The 23,496-nt window shown below is 50.3% G+C and overlaps 1 protein-coding gene across 4 annotated transcripts in view; it reads left to right on the forward strand.

Moving 5' to 3' along the window:
- Nos1 (nitric oxide synthase 1) overlaps nt 1-23,496 on the forward strand; it is a 108,521-nt gene that overhangs the window by 25,958 nt on the left and 59,067 nt on the right. For all 4 annotated transcript variants that reach the window (XM_041648222.1, XM_041648223.1, XM_041648221.1 and 1 more), the window contains exons 3-4: nt 8,503-8,629; nt 23,358-23,486. In XM_041648222.1, coding sequence (XP_041504156.1) covers nt 8,503-8,629; nt 23,358-23,486 — 256 coding nt within the window. The remainder of the gene's footprint in view (nt 1-8,502; nt 8,630-23,357; nt 23,487-23,496) is intronic.

Raw genomic sequence — 23,496 nt, forward strand, 5'->3', positions numbered from 1 at the left:
GACTGGAATCCAATGCCAGAGTCAATGTCATACATTAGGACCCAGAGCCCAGAGTGCATTTTCCCAGGGGTCAGTTTCGCATTGGCATCCCTGAGACCATCAGGGAGGGGCCCTTGGTGCTCACAGCTGTGGGGAATATCTTGTGACTCTCAGTGACCTCCCTGACCAGATGATGTTTGATTGGCACTGGCAACTTGGAGACTGGATGAATGGTTGCCATACTGAGCTACTTAGGAGACAGCGGGGTACTGTATCCAGATCCAACATCCAGGGCACGCTCAGCAGCCAATGACTGCTCAGGTCACCGGGAGCAACAGCCACTTGCTAGTTTAGGATGCTGCCTGACTCATCTCTGTGGCCCTTCATCCCTCCTATGTGTGGACTCGGCTGTCTGCCCATCACTGGGACTTAGGGGGACCAAATGTGATGATACATTACTCTAAAATGGCAGCAGAATCCCCTTACAACCAGGAGACAGGTGGCCCCAAGAGCCTGTAAACCCAGGCCTCTGGTCCATTCTGTATTTGAGAGTGGTCACTTTAAAAAGTGTCAGAGGATGTCAAGGTTGCTCAGCTTGCTGCCCTGAGGCAGGGTTCTAAGGAGGCCAAGGTCCCTGGTGCAGCATCCATCTGGAACAGCCGGTCATCCTGGCCCTATGATCAGGAAACTAACCAGCCCCCCATTCACTTTTGCAAGGCACTAGGGCAGCCCCTCAGCACCTCTTCAGAGGTCATGTAAATGTTACTGTAGATGTAGGACACTGGCTTCCGCCCACCTTTCTAAATGAGCAAACTGAGGCCCAGAGAGCTGAAGCCACTTAGCCAGGGTCACAAAGTCCTGCCTGTAACCTACAGCAAGTGTCTGGCATTAAAGGGCCAAAATAAGCAGCTGTGGGGGGGGGGGCAATATGCCGGGCACCTGCTCTGTGGCGAGCCCGAGTCAGGGAATTGTGCTATATACCCATCTCTGCCAACCACTCCCAGGGAGGCTGGCCCCAGGCTGCCGTCTGCATGCCAGTCCCACTTCTGCGATGAATAAAGCAGGGATCAAAGAGGCTCTGTCATTTATCCCAGGTCAGTTAACAAACAAACCAAATTCAGGCCCGAGGCTGTGCTCTTGACCTCTGTGGCCTCATAGATGGCCCTGTTGCCCTCAGTGTGCTACTGGCCCCCTGGGTGTCTGAAGCCATCAGAATATTTCAACTGACTCTGGAAGGGAAACTGAGACCTTGCAGTTCCTCTGGCTTAGGGCAAGGTGACCATGACTTGTCTTCCTTCAAGATGAGAAGCAGGGCCTCCCCCAAATTACAGAAGAGCCTCTCTGATGGGTTTTGCAGGTTTCCCAGCCTTCTAGCCATCATGGTGGAGGAACCAGGATCCCAGGTTCATTCTTTTTGTAGCAGGGCCAGGCGACTAGCCTGTTTCTGTGGAGCTAATTAGTGTTTGCTCACCATAATGGTGCCCAAGAAGAGGCTGGGAAGATAGCTCAGAGGGTAAGTGCTTGCTGCAGATATGAGGACCTGATCTCAGATCTCAGGTAACCACATAAAAAGTGCTAGAGAGACGGAGACAGCCAGACCCCTGCAGTTTGCTGATCAGTCCTGCTTAGCTGGAGAGTTCAACCAGAGGGGGAGACCCTGTCTCAACAAAGAAGATCGACAGTGAGCTTCACACACACACACATGTTCACACACACATGCACACACGTGACCTCAGTGACCCTCAGCGGGGCTGGCTCCAGGCTGCCTGAGTTGGCACACACTGCACACAGAGCTCTAAATGGAACTGCGGAAGCTCTCCCACAAAACTTCCACGCCACAAGCCAGAGCGACTTCCGTTCTCTCCCTCATCAGACACGCATGTCTTCCCCAATCTGTTCTCCCCTGCCTCGTCCCCTTTCTGTCTTGTCACTTGGACACTCAGCCCTTCATCCTGAACGAGCTATGGAAGAACTCACTTGTCTACCTCCCCCAAATTGACCTGTCCCCAGCGGGCTTCTCACTGCCTTGCACCCAGTGAAGTTTTGAGCAGACATAGTCTCACCCCTGGTTCTGCTCTCAGAGCTGGGGACTCGCTGAGGAAGCTCTCCCCCCCCCAGTCACATCAGAGGCATGAAGAATAGACAAATAGACGTTTGCCGTCATCTCTCACAATGACTCATGCCAGGGAGGAAATAGGCCAGAGATTTGGGGGGAAGTAGCTCAAGAGTGAGGAGAACGTTAGGTGGGGGAAGACAGAGGTGCCAGGCATGTGGAAGTCAGGGAGGGGGGAGCCTGACAAGAGAGTAGAGTGGGCACAGAGGTCTTGAGGCAGGGACCAGCATGAGGGCTTCAACAAGGTGATGGGAGGCTCCAAGGGATGCAGGGTAAACAGTAGGAGGAGCTTTCCACGTGAGCAATGGGGATCAAACTCGGGCCCTATGCTTGCATGTAGGCACTTCACTCTCTGAGCCACCTCCCAACCTACTGTTTCAGGATACTGAGTGTGTGTGCAGTGAGGATGGCTGTTAACACTCTCCCTGTCCAGATGGGGCAGGACAGACATCGGGTCAGTGCATAGGAACCCTCCTGTGCTCCAGCATCCAAACCTATTACCCCCAATTTCTTTACTCACCTACTCTTGCAGGTGTAGGTTTAAGGGTAATTAGAGTTATGATCGTGACTGAGCCCCAGCGCCCTACCTCTCTTCTCAGCTTCAGCATCCCTTCTTGGGTTCCCGTTCTCAAAAGCAGACGCTATAGCCTACCCTGGTGGTAAACGCCTGTAATCTCAAGCCCTGGAAAGCTAAGGCATAAGGGTGACAAGTTTGAAGCCAGTCTGGGCAAAGTAGTAAGGCTGTCTCAAAAAATAATGGCTGGGGACGTAGAGTGTTTGCCTCAGATACACAGAGCCCTGGCTTCAACCCTGCACCACGTAAAGCAGGTGTGATAACCCACACTGGAATCCTATCATCTGGGGGTAGAGCGGAAGGCCCCGAAGTTCGAGGCCATTCTTGACTACACAGCGAGTTTAAAGCCAACCTGGGCCTGTCTCAAAAAAGAAAAACCTCCCCCCATTTTGTCTGACAAGACCTCGCCATCAGGGCAACAGTACCCTGATGAAGTCAAAGGGAAGGTTTGGCCATAAACTTGAGTCTTTATATTAACTTAGTCCCCAGCCACCGAGACCAGGTCGAGGCAGCAATCAACGACAAGCACAGGGCAAGGAGTATGGGAAGGAGTTAGCCATTATATCCACTGAACACTGGGGTAGGCCTTCTGCCGAGGCCGGATGCTCTGTGGGGGCCCCATCATCTGGTAACTGCCTCTACCTTCCTCGAGCCTGACACACAGGCCTGACACACCTCCTCCTTGCCAGGTATTCAGGCTTGGCCGGCGGTCAGCCATGTGAGATTTCCAAGGAGTCAGACCAGTCCATTCTGTGAGAGAATATGGACTTGATTCCCAAGCACCCTGTGCTGAGGACCTGACCAAGGCCGTGTGAAGGTTCAGGACACTGACATGGTGCTTGGCTTGTGCACACCTCAGCATAGTGTCCACAGATGGCTTTGCCTGTCATCATGGGGCATGGCACTGTTACTGTAGTGGGTGGGCATAGAGGACAGGATGCTAAACATCCAGGCCTGGAACAGAGCCCACTGTGAGGAGGTCTCTGACTCCAAACCTCAACAGTGGATACCCAGACATTTTCAACCATATCAAGGCAACTCAAGGCAGCTGGACAGGCTCTGGGGGCAAAATAAAGTTAGTCATTCATCTACCCTTGCCAGAAGTCAAGAGACAACCTGGTCCTGCTTCAGTGGGCTCCTAGTGTTTCTCCTACCATGGGAAGATGATAAAAAGCCCTCAGCAAGCCGCATTTACCCACCTGATGAAGCCAATGCTCTCACTTGATTGACTGGGAGTATCTAGCAGTTCATTTAAAGTTCTGAGCCCCTGGCAACGCAGGTAAAGGTGCTACCTGCCAGGGTTGTTGGCCTGAGCTTGATTCCCAGGATACACAATGAAGAGAATAGACTCCTGTAAGTTCTCCTCTGACCGCCACAATATTCTCTCTCTCTCTCTCTCTCTCTCTCTCTCTCTCTCTCTCTCTCTCTCTCTCTCACACACACACACACACACACACCACTCATATACTCAAATTTTTTAATTTAATTATTTTTAAAAAAAAATACTCAAAAGTCTTCATGAGTATGTGGTTTAGCCAGATATACCTCCACCGTCCCCTATGTAATCCCCATCCCCCTCCCCCAGAATAAGCAAAAGGCAGCTTTAAAAAGCATCTTTCACTGACTGTGTCCCCTTGGACAAGTGATCCAATCTCTCTGAGCTACAGCTCCCTTCGCTGTTAAGAAACATCATTATAGTTAGTATCTTATTTGTGCTGACTGTGTGCCAGGCATTGTACACACATGACCTCACATAGTACCCAGCAGAGGTGGGTGCCCCACGGGCTTTGGAAGATGATCAGAGGCAGGACTCAGCAATGGGTAGACTAAAGGGCACACAGAGGGGGGAGGGCAGAGATCAGGGTGGGAGTTATGGAAATCTAACTACGTTTACTGCAGACTTGGACTTCTGAAGTTCAAGTGGCCACATGTGGCCAGTGACCATACCAGACAATACACGCATAAAGCATGTCTATCATGGCTGGCTAGTGACAAAGACCTTGGAGGACTAGAAATTTTCTTGTCCCATCTAGCAGGTTCCCCCAGCTGTGTAAGGATGGTCCTCTCACTCAGTCTTTGGCCATGTGACAAAGGACACACTGAAGCTGGTTGCATGCCCAGACTCACCTGGATAAATAGGCAAAGCCAAGAGCCAGACCTGGTTCTGCCCACTCCCTGCCATGGATGCTACTTGCCGCCACTTTGAGAAGACACCGTGGGATTCATGCAGATGAATTCCTAAGGTGTACCAGGTCCTCCCCAGTCCTCCTCCCACAGGCTGAGGGTCAGGGAGTCTACTCCTAAATTTGTGCTGAGTGTATGGAGATCAGATAGCTCTGACATTCTCTGGGCTCAAACTAAAATCCCTGCTCATCATACATGATTCTAAAATCAGTATGTGTTAGTCAAACCACCCAAGCACATTCTTTGAACAAAGGTGCTCATAAGAGAAGGAGAAGGGGAGGGAGGGAAGAGGGAAGGAAGGAAAAACACAAAAACTAAATGTTAAACCTCTGAGCTCCTTCTTGTAAGGTCACTAGGAGATCCACCTCAGAGTTGGCTAGGTGATGGACCTCACAAATGCTGGGGTTCTCGCTCTGTCGTCTGTAGCCGAGAATGTAAGTGTCGTGTCTTTCCTGCCCCCTCCTTTGAATCTCAGAAGAATGTGAGCTAACAGCCATCAATCAGATCTAGTTTCATAGCTCAGCTCAGCTTCAAGCTGTGGGCCTCTAGGGAGCCCACACTGCCCCTCTGGGCGCTGTTCTCTCATCTGAAACCAAACGCAGTGAATGGCTGTTGAAACGAGATGAAATAACTATGTACAAGTACCTGGTACATTACAGATGTCTCCAAATGCATTAACCTCCTCCCTTGTCTGCTGAGGCCCCATTTGTGGTCACGTGACGCAGTCAGCTCAGGCACGACAGAACCAAAATGGAGCTGAGTGACATTTGAAGCAACTCTTTACAGCCCGTTCCCTAGTTAATTGCTGCACAGGTAATCCATTGACTTGGGAAATGCTGGCCGTCAAGAACCACTCCAGGGACGTTTCGGTGACATTTTAAAGAGGGTGAGACAGAATGTTCCCTCTGATGATGTAATCATCCCCAGCAGAAGAACAGAAGTAGCTGCACCATGGACCAGAGGGACTAAGAGAAACCCAGCTAGGAGGGGTGGGCTGGCCCCGTAGGAGCAGTGGGAAGGGAAACCGCTCAGGCCCTGCACTATGAAACAGTCTCCCAGTTCCTCCTTCATCCCAAATGACAATTCACATAGACTTGAGGGGATGGAATCCCCAAAGCTGGGGAGGTAACACAGAGAGCTAGACAAGAGACTAGCCTGGGACTAATACCCATGAGGGAGGCTACAAAGTAACTGAGAGGTCTGAAGTTGGGATAGGGTGTGAGAATAAGGTACAACTCAGTTGGATGCAGGGCCAACAGACCGAGAGGAACAAGAGAGCAGCCTTCACAGGAAAGGATAGAGGTGATGCGGGCATCTGGGCAGCGTGGTCCAGTCTTTATCTCTGAGGCTGGCTACCCTACAGGACCTTGCTGACATAGCCTCATCCTGGGCCAATCAGAGGAAAGGGCAGGAAGACGATGGGCTTCACAGGCAAGAGATCGGGTTCTGGAGTCGGGCACAAGCCTGTGGTTGAGGACCATGTGATGTGAGCTAATGACTTCCTGAACATGGACCTCAGTTTTCTCGTGTGACTCTTATTTTGGTGATGCTGGTGGTAGTCATGGTGAAGAGGGGAAGGGAATGATGGCCACGGTGATTATGGTGTTCATGGCTATAGCAGCAGTGATGGTGGTGGTGATGGTCATGATGGTGATGGTTTGGTGAGGATGAGTATCTTAGGATTTCAATTGCTGTGAAGAGACACCATGACCAGGGCAACTCTTATAAAGGAAAATATTTAATTTGGGTGGCTTACAGTTCAGAGGTTTAGTCTATTGTCGTCAAGGTGCTGGAGGAGCTGAGAGTTCTATATCTTGATCCACAGGCAGCAGGAAGTGAATTGTGACGCTGGGCATAGCTTGACCATAGGAGACCTCAAAGGCCACCCCCACAGTGACACACTTCCTCCAACAAGGACACACCTCCTAATAGTGCCACTCCCTTTGGGGGACATTTTCTTTCAAACCACCACCACGAGCTTGATCATGATGGTGATGACAATGGTGGTCATGGGAGTGGTGCTGAGCACGGTGATGGTGAAGATGGTCACCATGGTGATAATGGTGATTATCATGATGGTGACAATGGTGTGATGATGGTAATGATATTGATATTGGTGAGGATGTGTGAATAGCGGTCATCGTGATAGGGAAGAGGATGCTGAAGATGTGACAAAGATCATGACAACGGCAATGCGGGTGTCACTGGTGTTGGTGTTACTGCCGATGAGGAGGAAGCCAGAGGCTTGTTTCTGAGTGTGGTGGTGACAGTGACAGTGGTGGAGAATAAGGACACTAACGGTCTCTACTTCAGAGTGAATGTAAGCAGCAGGCTGGAAGCTATGACTTTACCACTGACCGCCTGTGACCTTGGTCCCTGGGTGAGTTATCTGCCCATAGCCCTGATATAACAACGTGACAGGAGCAACTTAAGGGGGAGTCTGCAACTCACAGTTCTAGGGTGCAGTCAATTACAGTGGGGACGTCAGGGCAGTGGGAGCTTGAGACAGCTGGTCACATGGTGTGCACTGTCAGGAAGTTGTATGTAGTGAATGCCGGGCTCAGCTCACTTTATGTGTTACAGTCCATAGTCCCTGGGAACAACCATGCCCTCAGCCATATGAGGAGTTGACCCTAGGAGTTGACCCAGCCAAGTTAATTCCCCATCAGCATAGCCAGACTTGTCTCCCCGCTCATGCTGGACTCTGGAATTGACAGCAGCTCTAACCTCCACAGCCCTCTCTTCTGCACCATCTGCACCATCTGTGAAGGTATGATGGTGGTGGTGGTGGTGATGGTGGCTAATCCTCACTCCTGCCCCATGGACCATCTGAAGGCTTAGATGAGTCAAACACACACAAAGGGGCCAGGAGACCATTCAGCTGGTAGAGTGTTTGCCTTGAAAAAATGAGGGCCTGGGTTTAGTTCCCAGAATCCATAGAAAGGAAGGCTCCCGGACACTGGAGATGTAGAGGCAGGGAATGGATGGAGTTTCCTGTTCTGTGGTCCCATCAAATTTATAATCTCTCTTCTGTGAGAGAGTCATAAAAGCTGAATGGTTCCTGAGGAATAACATCTGAGGCTCACCTCGGGCCTCCACATTCTCCTGTACATCACACACTCGTGAACCACACACATCATGCCTGACGTGTGTAGGGAATGCTAATTGACTCTAGTCGCCATTATGAGTGCTATTACTTTCATTGCTATGTCCCCTAAGCTGGTGATTTTTATAAAGAAGCCCAAAGCCTTGGTCAAGATCAGAATGAGCCTTGGATCTGGCCTACAGGACTTCCACCCATCCCATGCCCTGCCTTTCCGGTCATGAGCTGTCTGGGGTGGGCAGGGCATACGGTACATCCCTGAGGAGGGTGACAGTGACAGATCTGAGAGGCCCCCAGATTCCCAGGCCTGGGAAATGGGAGCGGGGGTGAGTAATGTCCATGGGGCAGCTTTGCCCCAAGCCTAGAACTGCCTTCCCTGTAGCACTGGGGGAGGGGTGGGGTTCTGGTGAAGATGCGTGGACCCACAGGCTACACAGAGAGACCTGCAAGTGAGCTGGGGTTCTGCACGGATGCATGCGGGGCTTCCAGATCAAGCCCGCCATCTTGCTATCACTTCCTCACCGTGTCCTCCCTGTCCTTGCCTTTCAGAGACGGGGACGGCAAGCTGCACAAAGCTCTGCCGCTGGGCGGCGAGAACGACCGAGTGTTCAATGACCTGTGGGGGAAGGGCAACGTCCCTGTGGTCCTCAACAACCCGTATTCAGAGAAGGAGCAGGTAAGTGGATATGCTGGCCACACCCTGGGTCCCCGTACCTCCCTGGGGGGGGGGGGGGGGCATGGGATCCCAGAGCCATCGGCCTGGAAGCTAAGCCAAGAGGGCAGGGACAGGGGTGTGAGGGTCAGCTTCACGTCTCCACATGCAATGTTAGCAAGCATTTAGGAACTTGTCATTTTTCCAAATTTTACATTCCTGTTCCTACCAAGAAAGACACTCATGTTCCATGTTCTAACGCCATAGAAAATATAAGATTCTAAATTCTTTTAAATTTTATAAATCTAAAGATATTTATAAAAATATAAAAAAAAATCTAAAGCCAGCAAATATCCTCGCTAATATCTTTTCCCCTTGAATGCCAGCTGTAGAGACTAATAGGATTGGTTGCTTTTTGTGCGTCCTAACATCTCATATATAAACAGACAAACGACCCTCGTGTTAGTCTTCCTTCATAACAAACAAAAGTGTCCGCACTTGGCCTTGCTTTCTTGCGTGTTAACATGTCTAGAAGATAAGTCCCTGTGAGGAGGCAAAGGAGCCGCTGTCTTAAGTAGGGTTTCTATTGGTGCGATAAACACCAGGACCAAAAGCTGCTTGGAGAGGAGAGCGATTATTTCACTTTACCATTTCCAGGTAATAATCCATCCCTGAAGGAAGTCAGGACAGGGACTCAAACAGGGCAGGAGCCTGGAGGCAGGAGCGGATGCAGAGGCCATGGAGGGTGCTGCTTTCTGGCTTGTTCCTCATAGCTTGCTCAGCCTGCTTTCTTATAGAACCCAGGCCCTCCAGCCCAGGGCTGGTACCACACACATACTGATTAAGAAAATGCCCAACAGGCTTGTCTACAACCCGATCTTACTGAGATTTCCTCACTCAGATGGCTTTAGCTTGTGTAGCCAGTACAGAGAGCCTGGTTCTTTTTCACGACTGTATAATATTCCAGTGTGAGGCTATGCCATCCTCTATTGGGTAAGCCCTCATAACAGACACTTGGGCCATGGCCACTCTTTGGCTGTGGCAACACTATCCGTGTGGTATTGTATAGATAGATACTCATTTGGCACGTGTACGGACTTAGGAGAAAAAGATTCCTGGAAGTGTTGGGTTGAGTCAAAAGTCTTTTCCATTTCCAGCCCGGTGGCTGTACCCATTTTACCAGATAAGTGGCAGGAGCAGGGGGGCTGTTTGCCCACAGCCTCGCCAGCTCCATCTGTTGTCGAGTATTTCAGTCCGTGCCAATCTGCTGAGACGTGTGCTGACAGCTGAGTCACCGTCCCTTCCATTCCTTTCTAAGACTGCCTCAGCTTGGCCAGGGACCAGCAGCCGCTTCTCTCCTGCCCAGGCAACTGAGGGGCCAGGCCAGAGTAACCCTTGGAAAGAGTCTGTGTCTCCTACCAGTGATCCTCACCCCACAGCGGCAGGAGTGGGGTGACCCACGGGAGGTCTGGAAAAGGGGAGCTGCACCCCCTCTTCTCAGCACCCGCACACAATTGGAGCCTTTCAGCCCCTCTGAGCCAGGACTCCCAGCCTTTCCACAGGGCTTCAGAGGCTGGTGAGCCAAGCTGAGACACAGAGGATGAAGAAATGGGCACGGGGAATTCCACAATCCCACTGGCTGACTCTCCCGCAGCCGGTGACACCCAGGAATGTTTGTGGGGTGAACAGCATTAAACTGTCCTCAAAAATCAAGGCCACATTGGAACAGGAGTGGGCTCAGTGGTTGAGTGTGTACTTAACAGGCAGGAGGCCTGGGCTCACCCCAGCCAAACACAAACAAACAAAGGCCACATCGGAACAGGGGTCTCCTGTTCACGGACAAGAAAACAGGCTACTATACTGTTCAAAAATTCCTTCATAATTTCTTTTTATTGTAGGAGAGAGAGGTCCTAAGAATGGAACCCATGTCTTGGCATGTAAGCACATAACTCCGTACACTAGGCTATATCACTAGCCCTTGGCTTTTTTAATGTGCAGCCCAGGCTAGCCTTGAACTTGAAACTCTCCGGCCCCTGCCTCCCAGCTGCTGGGATTACAGGTATGAACCACTGCGCTGGGTTATAGTTCCTTTCTTTATTAAAAATTAAGCCATGTGTACTGACAACCTTTCCACAACAAAGACAGACAGGAAGTTGTGCCTCCGGCCAGATCCAGGCTCCACCACCATTTGTCAGGTGTGCAGTCTGTTGTCCCAAGAGATGAGTCGGATTTTTCATTTATGGCCATTGTTTCAGAGTGTCGCACAGAAATAGCACTGTTTCTCCTTTAAACACACACTGTCTAGCCATATGTGAGCCTGTCCTACTAGGGAGCTAGTCTTAGTCACTGTTCTGTTGCAGGGAAGAGGCGCCATTACCAAGGCAACTCTTAGGAATTAACTGAGGGCCTGCTTACAGTTTCAGAGGTTCCGTTCCTTTTCATCATGGCAGGGAAGATGCAGCATGACGGCAGGTACTGGAGCAGTAACTGAGAGTTATACACTGGTCCATAGGAAGGGAGAGACTCTGGGCTGGGCGTAGGCCTTTGAGACCTCCAAGCCCACCTCCAGTGATACATCTCCAACAAGGCCACACCTCCTAATCCTCCTAATCCTCTTCAAAGTTTCACTCCCTGGTCACTAGGTATTCAAATATAGGAGTCTATGGGGCCATTATTATTCCAACCACCTTAGGAGAGTAGCAGTCTACATAAGCCAATCTGCTCACGTAGACTCTCCACTTTGGGACGGTCCTTACCACCCAGTACTGTCACCATCTTAGCAAGACCAGGTGCCCATTATCCTTCATTAGCACACTGATGCTGTTGGGTTTATTTTTACATTTAGGATAGGAGATAAATATTTTTGTATCCATTTTTTCTTACTGTTGTTGCTCATGCATACTAGGTAGGTGCTCTACCATTGAGCTATATCCTCATTCTTTTGTGGTTTTCTAGGATCCATTTCTATTATCTTAGTTATGTGTATGTGTGTGGGTATGTGTGTGGGTATGGGTGTGGGGGGGTATATGTGTGTGGGTGTGTATGTGTGTATATGTGTGTGTATGTATGTGTGTGTATGTGGGGGGGGGGTATGTGCACATAAGTGCAGTGTCTACAAAGTTCAGAAAAAGGAATCAGATCCCCTGAAACTGGAATTACGGGCAGTTATGAACCTGCCAACATGAGTGTTGGGAATTGAACTTGGGTCCTCTGCAAGCATATTACCTACTCTTGGCTTCTGAGCCATCCAGCCCCTCCCCCATTCTTTAAAAATAAATTTTTAGATGAAGTCTCTCTAAATTACCCTTTCTGACCTTTAACTCACTCGATAGCCTGAGCAGTTCTTTACCCTGCCATCCTCCTGCCTCAGTCACCTGAGTAGCTGGCCATACCTTTATTATAAACAATGGGTAGAAAATGGCTAAGAAATCCCTATGTGTCAAGAAAGAAAAGAAATGAGAAATATTCTTGCCTGCACAATGTACACCCAAATGCACTGTTTGAAATTGTCAGCCCGCTCTGCTGGTTTGCCATTGGAGTTTGTGATCTCCTGTTGGTGAGTGGCTGAAGGAGAAGTTTGGGGAAGAAGCAGAAACATTCTGGACTTTTCTAGAAATAAATGGAAGGCCCTGGCAAAGTCTGAGCAAGGGCAGGGCTGTGACCACTTCCTTTTATGCTTTTCACCTTGTTGGAAGTGGTAATTTGCAAAAACTCACCTTGATCTTCTAATTAGAGGGGTCGAGCTCAGGACAGAGAAAATGGCAGAAGTGATTGGGGGATAGGTTCTTAGCTGGTGTGGCAACAGAGGGGTGATGAGGGGTGCTGAGCCCCGAGGACCCAGTAAGATGGCCGAGTGGCACTGTCTGAAAGACTGACCCAGAGCCCAGCAGTGAAGGGTTGGGCCCACTCTACCCCTCACATCAGATCCTCAGAACAATCCATGGCCGAAAACTCCAAACCATTGGTCCAACATGAGCTTCCCAGATGCACTGACTGTAAAGCCAGACTCCACATTGCTGAAGGAGCTGAGTGTGATGATGTCACCCCAGCACTCAGAGACTGAGGTAGTGGGGTTGCAAGTTCAAGGGTAGCCTGGGTTACACGAGACCCTTTCTCAGAAAGGGGGAAATAATTACCCTGGCTATCATTGGCACAAGAGGGCACTTTCCCTGCATTCACTTGGTTCTGTGTCTAATCCTCAAGACAGAGGGAGCAAGTGCTTTCCTTGAGACCCAAGTTTAGGGTACATTTGCCAGATCCAGAGATAAGGAGGCAGCGCTGTGTCCCCGTCCGCCTCTCATCTGCACACCCTGGGCCTCCATGTGGAGCCAGTCAATACGGAGCTGGTCTTGTCAGATGTGGACTGTCTCCCAGAGGTTGCTCAAACCATCTCACCCAACGCTGCTAAGCCCGCCTCCTTCTTTCCTGAAGCAGTTTGTTTTTCTCTTTCATACTTTAACCAACAATTTTTTATTTTAATTTTTTTGAGAATTTCAAACAGGAGTGCTGAGCTTATATCATTTCCTGCCCTCCCTCTCCCTGCTCAAATGCCTCCTGTCTCCCTCACTCCCGATCCAATTCATGATATCTTCTTTAGTCATTCTTGGGGGGAGGGGGTGTGCATGCGCATGCGCATCACAGTCAGGCATTTTCTGTATTTGCACAGCAGTGGCTTTCTGTGATGCTACCTTCATCTGCTACTTCTGTGAGCATCTTCAGACAGACAGCACTGTTCACTGCACAAAGGGACGTCACTGTCTGCTTCCCCAGTCTGAAAGAGACTGGTGACCATAGAGGGAGAGCAGCTGTCTGTACTCCCCCTCCCCAGACCTGGGCATAGGGGCAGAGAATATGTATGAAGAAAGCAAGGAAGATACAGGCTGGACATGAGAAAGAACTTCCTAACTGAGAGCACCATTTTTTTTTTAAAGAAATAATGAGGCCACACTCTTGGCCCAAAGAGGAGTGCCACCATCCTTGGGGACTCGTGTTTGTTTAAATTTGGAGAGCCTGGCACACAGGTGCCGCCCTTAAGCCAGCCTGGGAAAGCCGAGCTGTTTCTTTCTATACCAGGTGACGTCTCTTGGGTAGCTGTGAGGAGGACCAGAAAGCCCGTAGTTTCTAGTCTTTGGTGATATCTCTGTGGACCTCGTCCTGCACATCCTCAGCGCAAATTGCATCTGGCCCAAGATGGAAGGTGGGATGAGCTACTTCCCATGCTTCCAAATGCTTCCTTGAAACCCGTGGACCTAGCTCTGGGCTAGAAGCAGAGAAAAGCCAACTCCACCTTCCTTGCCCTCAAGAGCCTCGTGGAGAAATGCACGTCTGCTGTGTGCTTAGTGCTAAGCAGGGATTTATGGGAACTGGTGTGGCTCATCAGCCAGCATGGGAGGCTTGCTCTGAGAGGTAACACTGGGCCTGAGCTTTTGAAGATCAATAGGAGTTTGCCTAGCGTAAAGTAGATAAAAGTTTCCCGGTAAAAACAAATGATTATGGCTGACAAGGTATGGGTTTGCATTTCTGAGGCTCTCTCCTGGATCTCTGCTGTTATCTTTGATGCTCACACCACCATGCTAAGGCCCTTCTGTGATAATCACCATATGTAAAATGTCACAACAGATAAATAGCGTGAGACCTAATACCTGTCCCCTCTCCCTGTGTTCTTTTCTCTCTACTGCGACAGAATGTCTGACCAGGCAGCTTTAGAGAGGAGAGGTTGTTTTTGTTACACAGTTCAGGGGGTCAGTCCACTAAGGCAGGAAAGACATAGAGGTGAGAGCCATCTTGGCTGCAGCTGTGGCAGGAGGGTGAAGCTGCTTGCTCATATCTTGGCTGATCAGGAAGTGGAGCTAAAACAGGAAGTGGGCAGAAATATTTCCTCATTGCCAGTCACCCAATGACTCACTTCCACTAGCCAGGCCCCTGGCCTCTCAACATCATCACCCTCTGAGGTCCAATTTTTCAAAATATGAGCTTGTGGCAGCCATGTCCCATTCAGCCAGAATGCTCTATAGATCCCTAGGAATGGAACCCAGCCCTTCTCGATGTCCCCCTTTCATTGGTTATCCATATCCCTCATGTGTCCCAGTGGTTCCCTAATGGAGAAATAACTTCGCACCATCTGGAGGCAGATGTCCCGTTCCAAAGTCTAACCAACCACTCGCCCAGCCCTCAGTGCACAGGACGTGAAGTTTCCAAGCCGGAAGTGGCTTCTCCCCTGGAGTCTGCCCTTCTCTGTCTCCAGCCTCCTGCTGGTTGAAGAGATTACACAGTCACTCTAGTGGCCTTTCTTGTGATTCTCTCCCAACCCCTCACCTCAGCGGGAACTGGCATTCCTCTCCCTAGGGACTGAGGGCTTCCTGGCCACTTTCAAAATGTCAGAACTCATTGTGGAGCCTCTGTATTTCCAATCAAATGCCAGCACTTTGGCCTCTGGGGAGTTCCAAATTACAAGTCAGGAGGAGCCAGGCTCCTGAGCTCATACTCCCTAGTCTGCATGGGAGTCTCCAAGACCTCTGGGCCAGCTCTGTTGAATGGCAGAGGGACAGCAACCGTGTGGGCCCTGGCAGCAGAGGGATAGAGCAGACACTCTATCATCTCCCATGGCGACAGCAGGGAACCTCAGTCAGCCCTGACCCAGGCTTGTTAGTCCTCACTGGTGATTGACATCAGATGACAAGTTAGCAAGGAGCCAAGACCCTCCCCTCATCACAAGGACTCATCCTCTCCTATGGAATAATGCCGTGCCTGGTACTTACTGAGCCTTGTCAGTGCTGTGCTGAGTACTTCCGGATTGCCATCTCTTTTCATCCCTAGCCCTACCCAGGGTAGTGCTGTCTGCATAGTGTGTGCCTTGACTTGGTACCCATAGATCCACTGGGGCACAGGCTGAAAATACTCACAAAATTGCACCTACACTGAATGATGTAGACTATTGTTTTTATTACCCCCTTTCTAATATTGCAGCGCAGCTACTTGGGTCATGTTTCTAGAGATAACTTAAAAAGTATATAGACGACTGGGCCGGCAAGATGGCTCAGTGGGTAGGAGCACTTGTGGAACAAGCATGAGGACCTGAGTTCAAATCTGGCACCCACATAAAAAGCTAGGTATGGCTGTACATGCCTATAACCCCAGCCTTTGGGGCTAGAGACAGAAGGATCTCAAGAGCTTTCTGGCCAGTCAGCCTAGGCGATATGGTAGGCTCCAGCCTCAGTGAGAGACCCTGTTTTGAAGGACAAGGCAGAGACAGATGGGGGAAGACACCCAAAGCCCTACGTCTTGCTCTGGCCTCTGCAGGCACAAATACATGACCTGTATACTCAAGTGTATGCAACACACACACACACACTACACACACACACCACCCCTCTGTTGTCCCTATATTATAGCTGGGGAAACTGAGGCACAGAGATTTAGTATCTCAGTGAAGATCAGTGAGTTTCAGAGATGACATATGACCACAGTCCCACCATCCCACATCCCACCATCTCAGAGCCCACCCTCAGCTTAACGAGGCCTCGTGTGGAATTAAAGTGGCCAGAGAATAAGGTTGCCGTCCTTATAGTAACTGCCGCGTAGAATTGAGGGATGAACACTGCACACATGTCAACACAGTGAAGTCACAGTCACCAGACCTGCAGCTAACATCACTGCAAATGAGAAAAATGAAAGACTTTTCCTAACGTTAGGAACAGGGGTTGGTGAAGGGGCTCGGTGGGTAACGGTGCCTGCCGCCAAGCCTGACAGCCTGAGTCTGGCTAATTACTAACTCACCAACATGAGGCAGGGGACTAAGAAACCACAACTCCCCTCTTTCATCAGCATCCTGTCTGTCATCCACATCCGTGACCTGTGTCTCTTGGGGACACGTAGCCAGCCCTGTCACCTGTGCCTAGTTGAACAGACACTTGGGCTCTCTGACCCTGTTCTGTCAATGAGGACTGAGAGCTGGTGGATATGCTCTGGGCTGGGCCCTTCTGGGCACTAAGTAGACATTTGCAAGAGATTGCTCAAAACTAGCTGAAACTGGGTGTGGCCGCATCCCTGAAGGAGTTCAGGGCCACCGTTTCTTCGTCAGATGTTTGCCTTGACTTCCAGAAGCATCTCTCCTAAGACAAGCTAGCATGGATACTTCCAGCAGCCATAGTGCTGGTCATTGGGGGTCTCAGAGACTTCTGTCCCCACATGACCCACATAGTCCACCCACCCAGCTGTCGCTAGGAGAGGCCGTTGGCTGTGCGCTGACTGACATCTCTTGATGCCAGTGGGCTCCTCCCTCCCAGAGATCTACCTCTGTCTGACCTCTTGAGCATGGAGACCTTGCTTGGGTCAACTCACCCACATTGAATCCCACTGCCCTTAAGAAGCAGACCCTTCAAAACCATGCATTCCAGAAACTTCTCCTGAACAGGGCCTTTTATCTACAGTGGTGAGTGACAGAATACAGTCTCTGCCAATGCCTTCCTCCCTCTACCTAAGCAGTCTGTTTGGTGACCCCTAGTCTTTTAGGTCCCTTATTCAAAAGTGTCACCAGCTCTAGGGAGATCACTCCTTCAGTAAAATGCTTGCTGCCCAAACATGAGAATCTAAGTTCAAATCCCCAGCACCCATGTAAAAAGCCAGGCAACAGAGTATACACCTGTACCTAAGTACTGGGGTGTCAGAGAGAGAATTCCTAGACCTCACTGGCCAGCCAGTCTGACCAAGTGGCAAGTTCCATGTTCAGTGAGAGAACCTGTCTCAAGAAATAAGGTGGAAGACATGCAATAGTGAACTCTGGACACCACACACATGTGTACAAACAGGTAGAGATAGGACACACATGCACACATGTGCACACACATATACACTCATGTGCACATGCATACACATGTCACACATGCACACAAAGACACCAAGTCCTGCTGTCTGGGGGTCAGAGCCAGGGTGGAGCCAGGAAATGGGGTTTGAATGCCCTAGACCAATGTTTGGGTTCAGCCCTGTGGGAACTTCCACATATTCTGCTAATGGTTTGTTTCCATAGCAAGTGTACTCAATGCAGGCTGTCCCACCTAGGAAGGCATGGCAGTTGATGGGGAACCAAGCAGAATTCTCTGAATGTTGAGTCACTGTGTGGCTCACTGTCAAAACCCTTTTCCCATAACCTTAGCCCAGGCCGAGCTGCCCACCCCTGCCCCAACTGATAGCTGAGACCCCCTTCACTTTCCAACAGAGATCCTGACAGCTCCAGAGAGCCCTCCCTTCATTCTGCTCCCAAGACATTTGAAACATGTGTGTTTAGCAAGTTCACATGCAGGAGACGAGCCACAGGTATTTATAGGACTCATTATTAAAATTAATGTCCCAGGCACATAACAGTTCTGGTGTGGTCACAGGGCCAAGTTCAGGGTTATCGAGGAACATGTAGCTATCCAGAAGTTTCTTCAGGATGGGGGTCAATGTCCGTTATCTAGCTTTTGGGGGGTTACATGTCCAGGCACATGTGTGTGGGGGTTCATATGTGTGCAAGTGCACATGTGTGGGGGGTGCATACATGTGCAGGAACACGTGTGTGGATGGATATACACGTGTATTTGTATGAACATGAGGTCAGAGGTCAATGCCCTCTGTCACCCTCAATCATTCTCCATTTTTTTCTCTTAAGAAATTCCATGCACGTATACAATGCATTTTGGTCATATCCATCCTGTATCCCCTTCTTCCAGCCTCCTCACCATCCCTACCCCAACATACCCTCTGTCTCCCTCCCAATTTCATGCCCTTTCGTGGTTTTATATTTTTATAGCCCACTGATCCAGTTAGTAGTCTGCAGTACATGGATCATGCCCCAGTAGGTGGCTCCCCTTGCTCTTCTGAGCCGAGGTGTCTCACTAAGCCTGTTGTGATTGGACCAACTGGCCGGAGTGCCCCAGAGATCCCTTGTCCTCTGTCCCAATGCTAGGGTTTCAAGCACAAATTTGTGACAGCTGACTTCTTCCATGGGTGCTGGGGATCTGAACTCAGGTCCTCGGGCTTGCACAGCTCGCTCTCTAGAAACTGAGCTAAGCATCCCTCCCCCGCTCACATTGTAGTTTAAGGGCCTCTCTAAACTCAGGGGTCTGAACCACCTCCTCTCTCACACTAGAACAGGTCTGCTTCCCAGAACTCCTCCTCTTCCCCACCCCCATGGACTAGAACACTACGATGGTGAGAGGAAATTAAAGCGAGTGGTTGCCAGTATCATAGGGTCACTGTAGGGACTGGGTCACTTTGAACACAATGCTTTGCACATAACCCACAGAAATCATTCCCCAGGTCCTAAGCACAGTTGGCTCCCTCCTCCAAACAATTTGCTTATGGCATGGATGCTTCACTACCAGGGACCATAACTGGCTTAGGCTGGCTCTCTTGAAGAAGAAGTCCCCACAGGTTGGGGCAGGTGTTGCCTAGGGTTGCAGGAAGATCCCAGGAGGCGGCGTCTAGCCCCTGTGGTGTGATGGCCTGCTGCCCAGCTTGGCCCCGGCTTGCTGTCCTCATTTCAGGACAAGTCCAGAAGAGGCAGGTTGACACAGGGCTGTCACAGAGCAGCCATGGCTGGTGCCAACAGGGAAGAAGGGAGATAGATGCTGGCTGACTGTGCAAGCTTGGGCTCAGCTCCAGGGCTCACTCATCCGGGCTGCATAATCCAGTCCTGACAACCTGGTGCTTTGTGTCACCATTAAGACACAGAGAACTGAAAGTCACAAGAGCCTTCATGATCGCAAGACTTTCCTCTTTGGGTGGGGGAGTGTCTGCCCCTGAATTCCCCTTTTCTACATAATGTCAGCCATGTTGAATCAAGGACTACGTTGTGACTACATTGTAACTTGTTACCCTGTTTTCAGTTGGGGCATTGTATCATTCCTTTTCTGATTACTGTGACAAACTACCCAGCAAAAGCAACATATGGAAGGAGGGTTCTTTCTGGCTGACAGTCTGAGGGGAGAGGGGAAAGGAGTGCTGGGGCTCAGCTCACTTCTCTGTATTCAGTTCCAAGACCCCAGGTCATATGACAATGCCACTCACAGTTGGGGTTGAGTCTTCCCACCTCAACTAACTTAATCTGGGAACTCTCCTACTGACATGCCCAGGAGCCTGTCTCCATGGTGATTCTAGATCCTCTGAAATGACAGCCAACATTAGCCACCACAGTCACATTCAGACGAACTGGGCTTTGGGACGTCGATATAAGGATTTGACGGGACAAGTCTATTGGGAACACACAGGTCCCTGACCCTGCTCTGACATCTTCCTGCCTGTCATATTGAGGTTCTTGCTTCAAACACTTCCTCCCTTTAGCCCCCACATTCTCCCCCATGCTTCTCAGAGTCTGGTAGTGTTGTCAAGTTTTCAGGACATCTATGACCCTAACAGGAAGCCACCAGGCTGACTTCTCACACCCCAGACTCTCAGCTGCCCGTCCTGTACACCGTTTTCAGCCCAGTTCCCTCTTCCAGTCCCACGTCCAGTTCTACTCTCCAGCTGGGCCCCCACCACACTGTTGAGACAGCATCTCCAAGGCTCTCAGCCTTCCCTTCCTCCCTCCCACGATCCTTGAAATCCTTAGCATTTCAGTTTCGCGGTGGTGAGAAAGCAATATTTATTCTGTAGAAATTGTACTTGAGGTTTTGCGGGAATATACAGCCCAATCGTTGTAGCTCCCTCTCAGTGAGAAATCACAGAGAAGCACCCAGCACTCCACAGTGAGCTTCGGCTACTGAGCCGGGGGTGCCCCACAGGTTAGGTATCATCTGAGTTTTCTTCTTAGGATACTTTCACTTTACAATAGGTCTGTCAGGTTGTGACCCCGTGAAAAGTCTAGGCACCTCTGTTAATAGCCCCTGGCTTCCATCAAGCAACTCGCTCAAGCTCAGCAGCTTCATGGTTCACTGCCCCCCTCCAAATCAAGACTTGACCAGAGTCCTTGGCTATGCATTTAGGTCACTTGACAGTTTCAAGGATGCTAAGAGCAAATAAACAAGAAAGTCAGATATGGTGCCTGTATCTTGGACTTGCGGCTTACACTTGGAGAACTGGAGAGGGGTGGACCTGTGGGACTCGCTGGCTGGCTAGCGAACTGCTTGTTGGCTACTGACCAATAGAAGATCCTGTCTCGCAATAAGGGGGATGGTGCCTGAGATAACACCCAAGGTTGTCTTCTGCCCTACACACACATACACGCATGCACACACACGTGCACGCACATGCACACAGGCACATGCACACGTACAGAGGCACAAAAGACCCCCTCAGGCTATGATAAGTGTTCTACAGATGTTTAACAGGTGGTAAGGGTCACTGGAGAGCAGGGCACACAGGGATATTTCCTAGAAATTCTGGAAAGACCTCCACCCCAATGGCATTTGAGCAAAATAGGCCAGTGGCAAAATTGGAGACATCGTTGGGAACTCTCCAGTCTCTGTTTCTGTCATTATTATATATAATGCAATGACACTGCCATGTACAAGAAGCCCTGAATGGGTCAGGCCTGATGGCAGAGGCCCATGACTCCAGCTACTCAGGAGGCTGAGGCAGGATAACAAGTTCGGGATCAGCCTGGGCTACGCAGTAAGTGCAAAGCCTGCCTGGAAAAGTTAACAGAATTGCTTCAAAGGTTGGGGATGGAGCTCAGTGGGGAACACTTGCCTATGTGTGTATGAAGGCCTGGGTTCAGTCCCAGCGCCTTGCAAAAGAAACGGGCAACAGGGTGATCCATGAAAACCTCACCCCTGAAACCTGAGCTTTCTATTGTTCCATGAAACACAAAATATTATTCTATTTGGGTTGTTATACTAAACCGTGTAAAAATGGGGAAAAGGGCTCTCCAGAAACACAAACATGAATTGGCTGAGCCCACAGGCTACAGAGCCCAGACCCCTGCCTCAAGATAGTCAGTGAGCCGTTCCTGCTCCCCAGTGAAGGGGTTAGCACTGTCACCTGTGGGGGGGCCCTCAGCCTCCACTGACCTGAGTGCCTAGGTGCTTCTCTTGGGCTTCTACGAAGCCCTCAGCGGAGTGAGTCTGTGGGCATCCAGGTAGAGCAGGTGTCCCCCCACCGGGACACTTCCATCCTCCTACAGCAGACATGAAGCTGGGAAAGGAATGGACAGGGGTGGCTGCCACCTCAGTCTACACGTGCCCACCCCAGCCTCGCGGCTCTGAACGTGCTGATAGGCATTTTGAGCAGAGACTTTGGTTCCTACTCAGAAAGCCATTTGTGTCCTGTATGCAGGGCCCCTGTCTCCTACACTCCATCTCCTCATTTATCCCCTCCCTGTCATCCAGTGTCACTGAAGGCTAATTAAAACATCAAAGCCAGGTGCAGCAGGCCCAGCAAGGCTTCTGGTGTGCTACCCAGGAGCTCCCATTGGTCCGTTATCTTGTTTCTCTGCTGCCTGGCAGCAAGGGCTAACGGCCATTGGCCAGCCACACCTTACACCTTATCCTCATTCCCGCCACTGTCCAAACCTCTGCCCTCCAATCACGATGGAAACACTGTGTCCATGGCTCCCTCTTGGATTCCTGCTGTCACTCAGTCTCCATGGCTCCAATGCAAGCAGCCCAGAGTGACACTAGACTCGTTGAGCGACACCCAGTTCTGAGGGAGGAAAGCAGAGCTGGTCTTCAAAGACTCAGGCTGTCAACTTCATCATATAACTCATAGCTGTCCTCCTGCTTCAGTGCTTCCAAGCTTGTGAGCCATGGGCTTGACCTTTAACCTCCCCATCCCTCTTCTCCCCTTCACATCACCATGCCTGGGTTTTTCACACGGGTTCCAGGAATCAAACTTAGGTCTATGTTCCTGGTGAAGCAGCTGAACCAGCACCCCAAGCCCCTGGTCCTTTAACTCAGCAAGTTCACCCTGACCACAGGCCCTTGCACTCACCTCTCTCCATCTTCTCCCTTCCTTTATGTTCTCATCCCACCGCAACGCTACCATTTTTGTGCCTGCTTATTCTTTCTCTCCTGTTTGGCCGTGAGTTCTGAGTTAGGATGAAACGGGGGCCATGAGAGCTTGTGAGTTAGAACTTGCACTTGAGTGAGTCACACAGCTCAGACTCGCTCCCTCTCCAGCTTGTCTTTCACGTGGGGTGTCCCCACCAAACAAATGACCCAGTTTCTACAACTCTAAGGACTGTAACCATTCAAAGGTCCTCTCAGTCATTTATTCATTCCACAAACGTTCACCAGGTCTCTCGGAGGCATTCTAGATATTAGAACATAGGGTCTAGGGCTGGAGAGATGGCTCAGAGGTTAAGAGCATGACTGCTCTTCCAAAGGTCCTGAGTTCAATTCCCAGCAACCACATGGTGGCTCACAACCATCTGTGATGAGGTCTGGTGCCCTCTTCTGGCCTGCAGGCATACATACAGACAGAATATTGTATACATAATAAATAAATAAATATTAAAATAAATAAATAATAATAATAGAACATAGAGTCTATTCTAGATACTCTTGACTCTGTGGCAGACACTGAAGCAATCACCTGTGACCTCTTGCCTTCTACCCCAGGACTGAATCCATAGCTTTTTCCCATGCCATGATGTGTCTTTTGCATAGGCAAAGCTGTTGGTTTCTGGGAATCTCACACCTGCCACTGGGGGGGGGGGGGGGGCTTCTCTCTGTGAAGGCGGTGGGTGTCCTAAAAAGAGCAAAACCTATAAGTCCCAGACGAGACATTGCGGCCCCTCTGGTCCTGTCTTGTGTGTCACTTTCCTTCTCATTCACAGCCCCCCACCTCGGGAAAGCAGTCCCCCACCAAGAATGGCAGCCCTTCCAGGTGCCCCCGCTTCCTCAAGGTCAAGAACTGGGAGACAGATGTGGTCCTCACTGACACTCTGCACCTCAAGAGTACATTGGTGAGTGTTG

Source organism: Microtus oregoni, unplaced genomic scaffold (assembly GCF_018167655.1).
Source record: "Microtus oregoni isolate MIOR12 unplaced genomic scaffold, Mior012 000003F_ref0000135, whole genome shotgun sequence".
In the NCBI taxonomy this organism is placed as follows: domain Eukaryota; kingdom Metazoa; phylum Chordata; class Mammalia; order Rodentia; family Cricetidae; genus Microtus; species Microtus oregoni.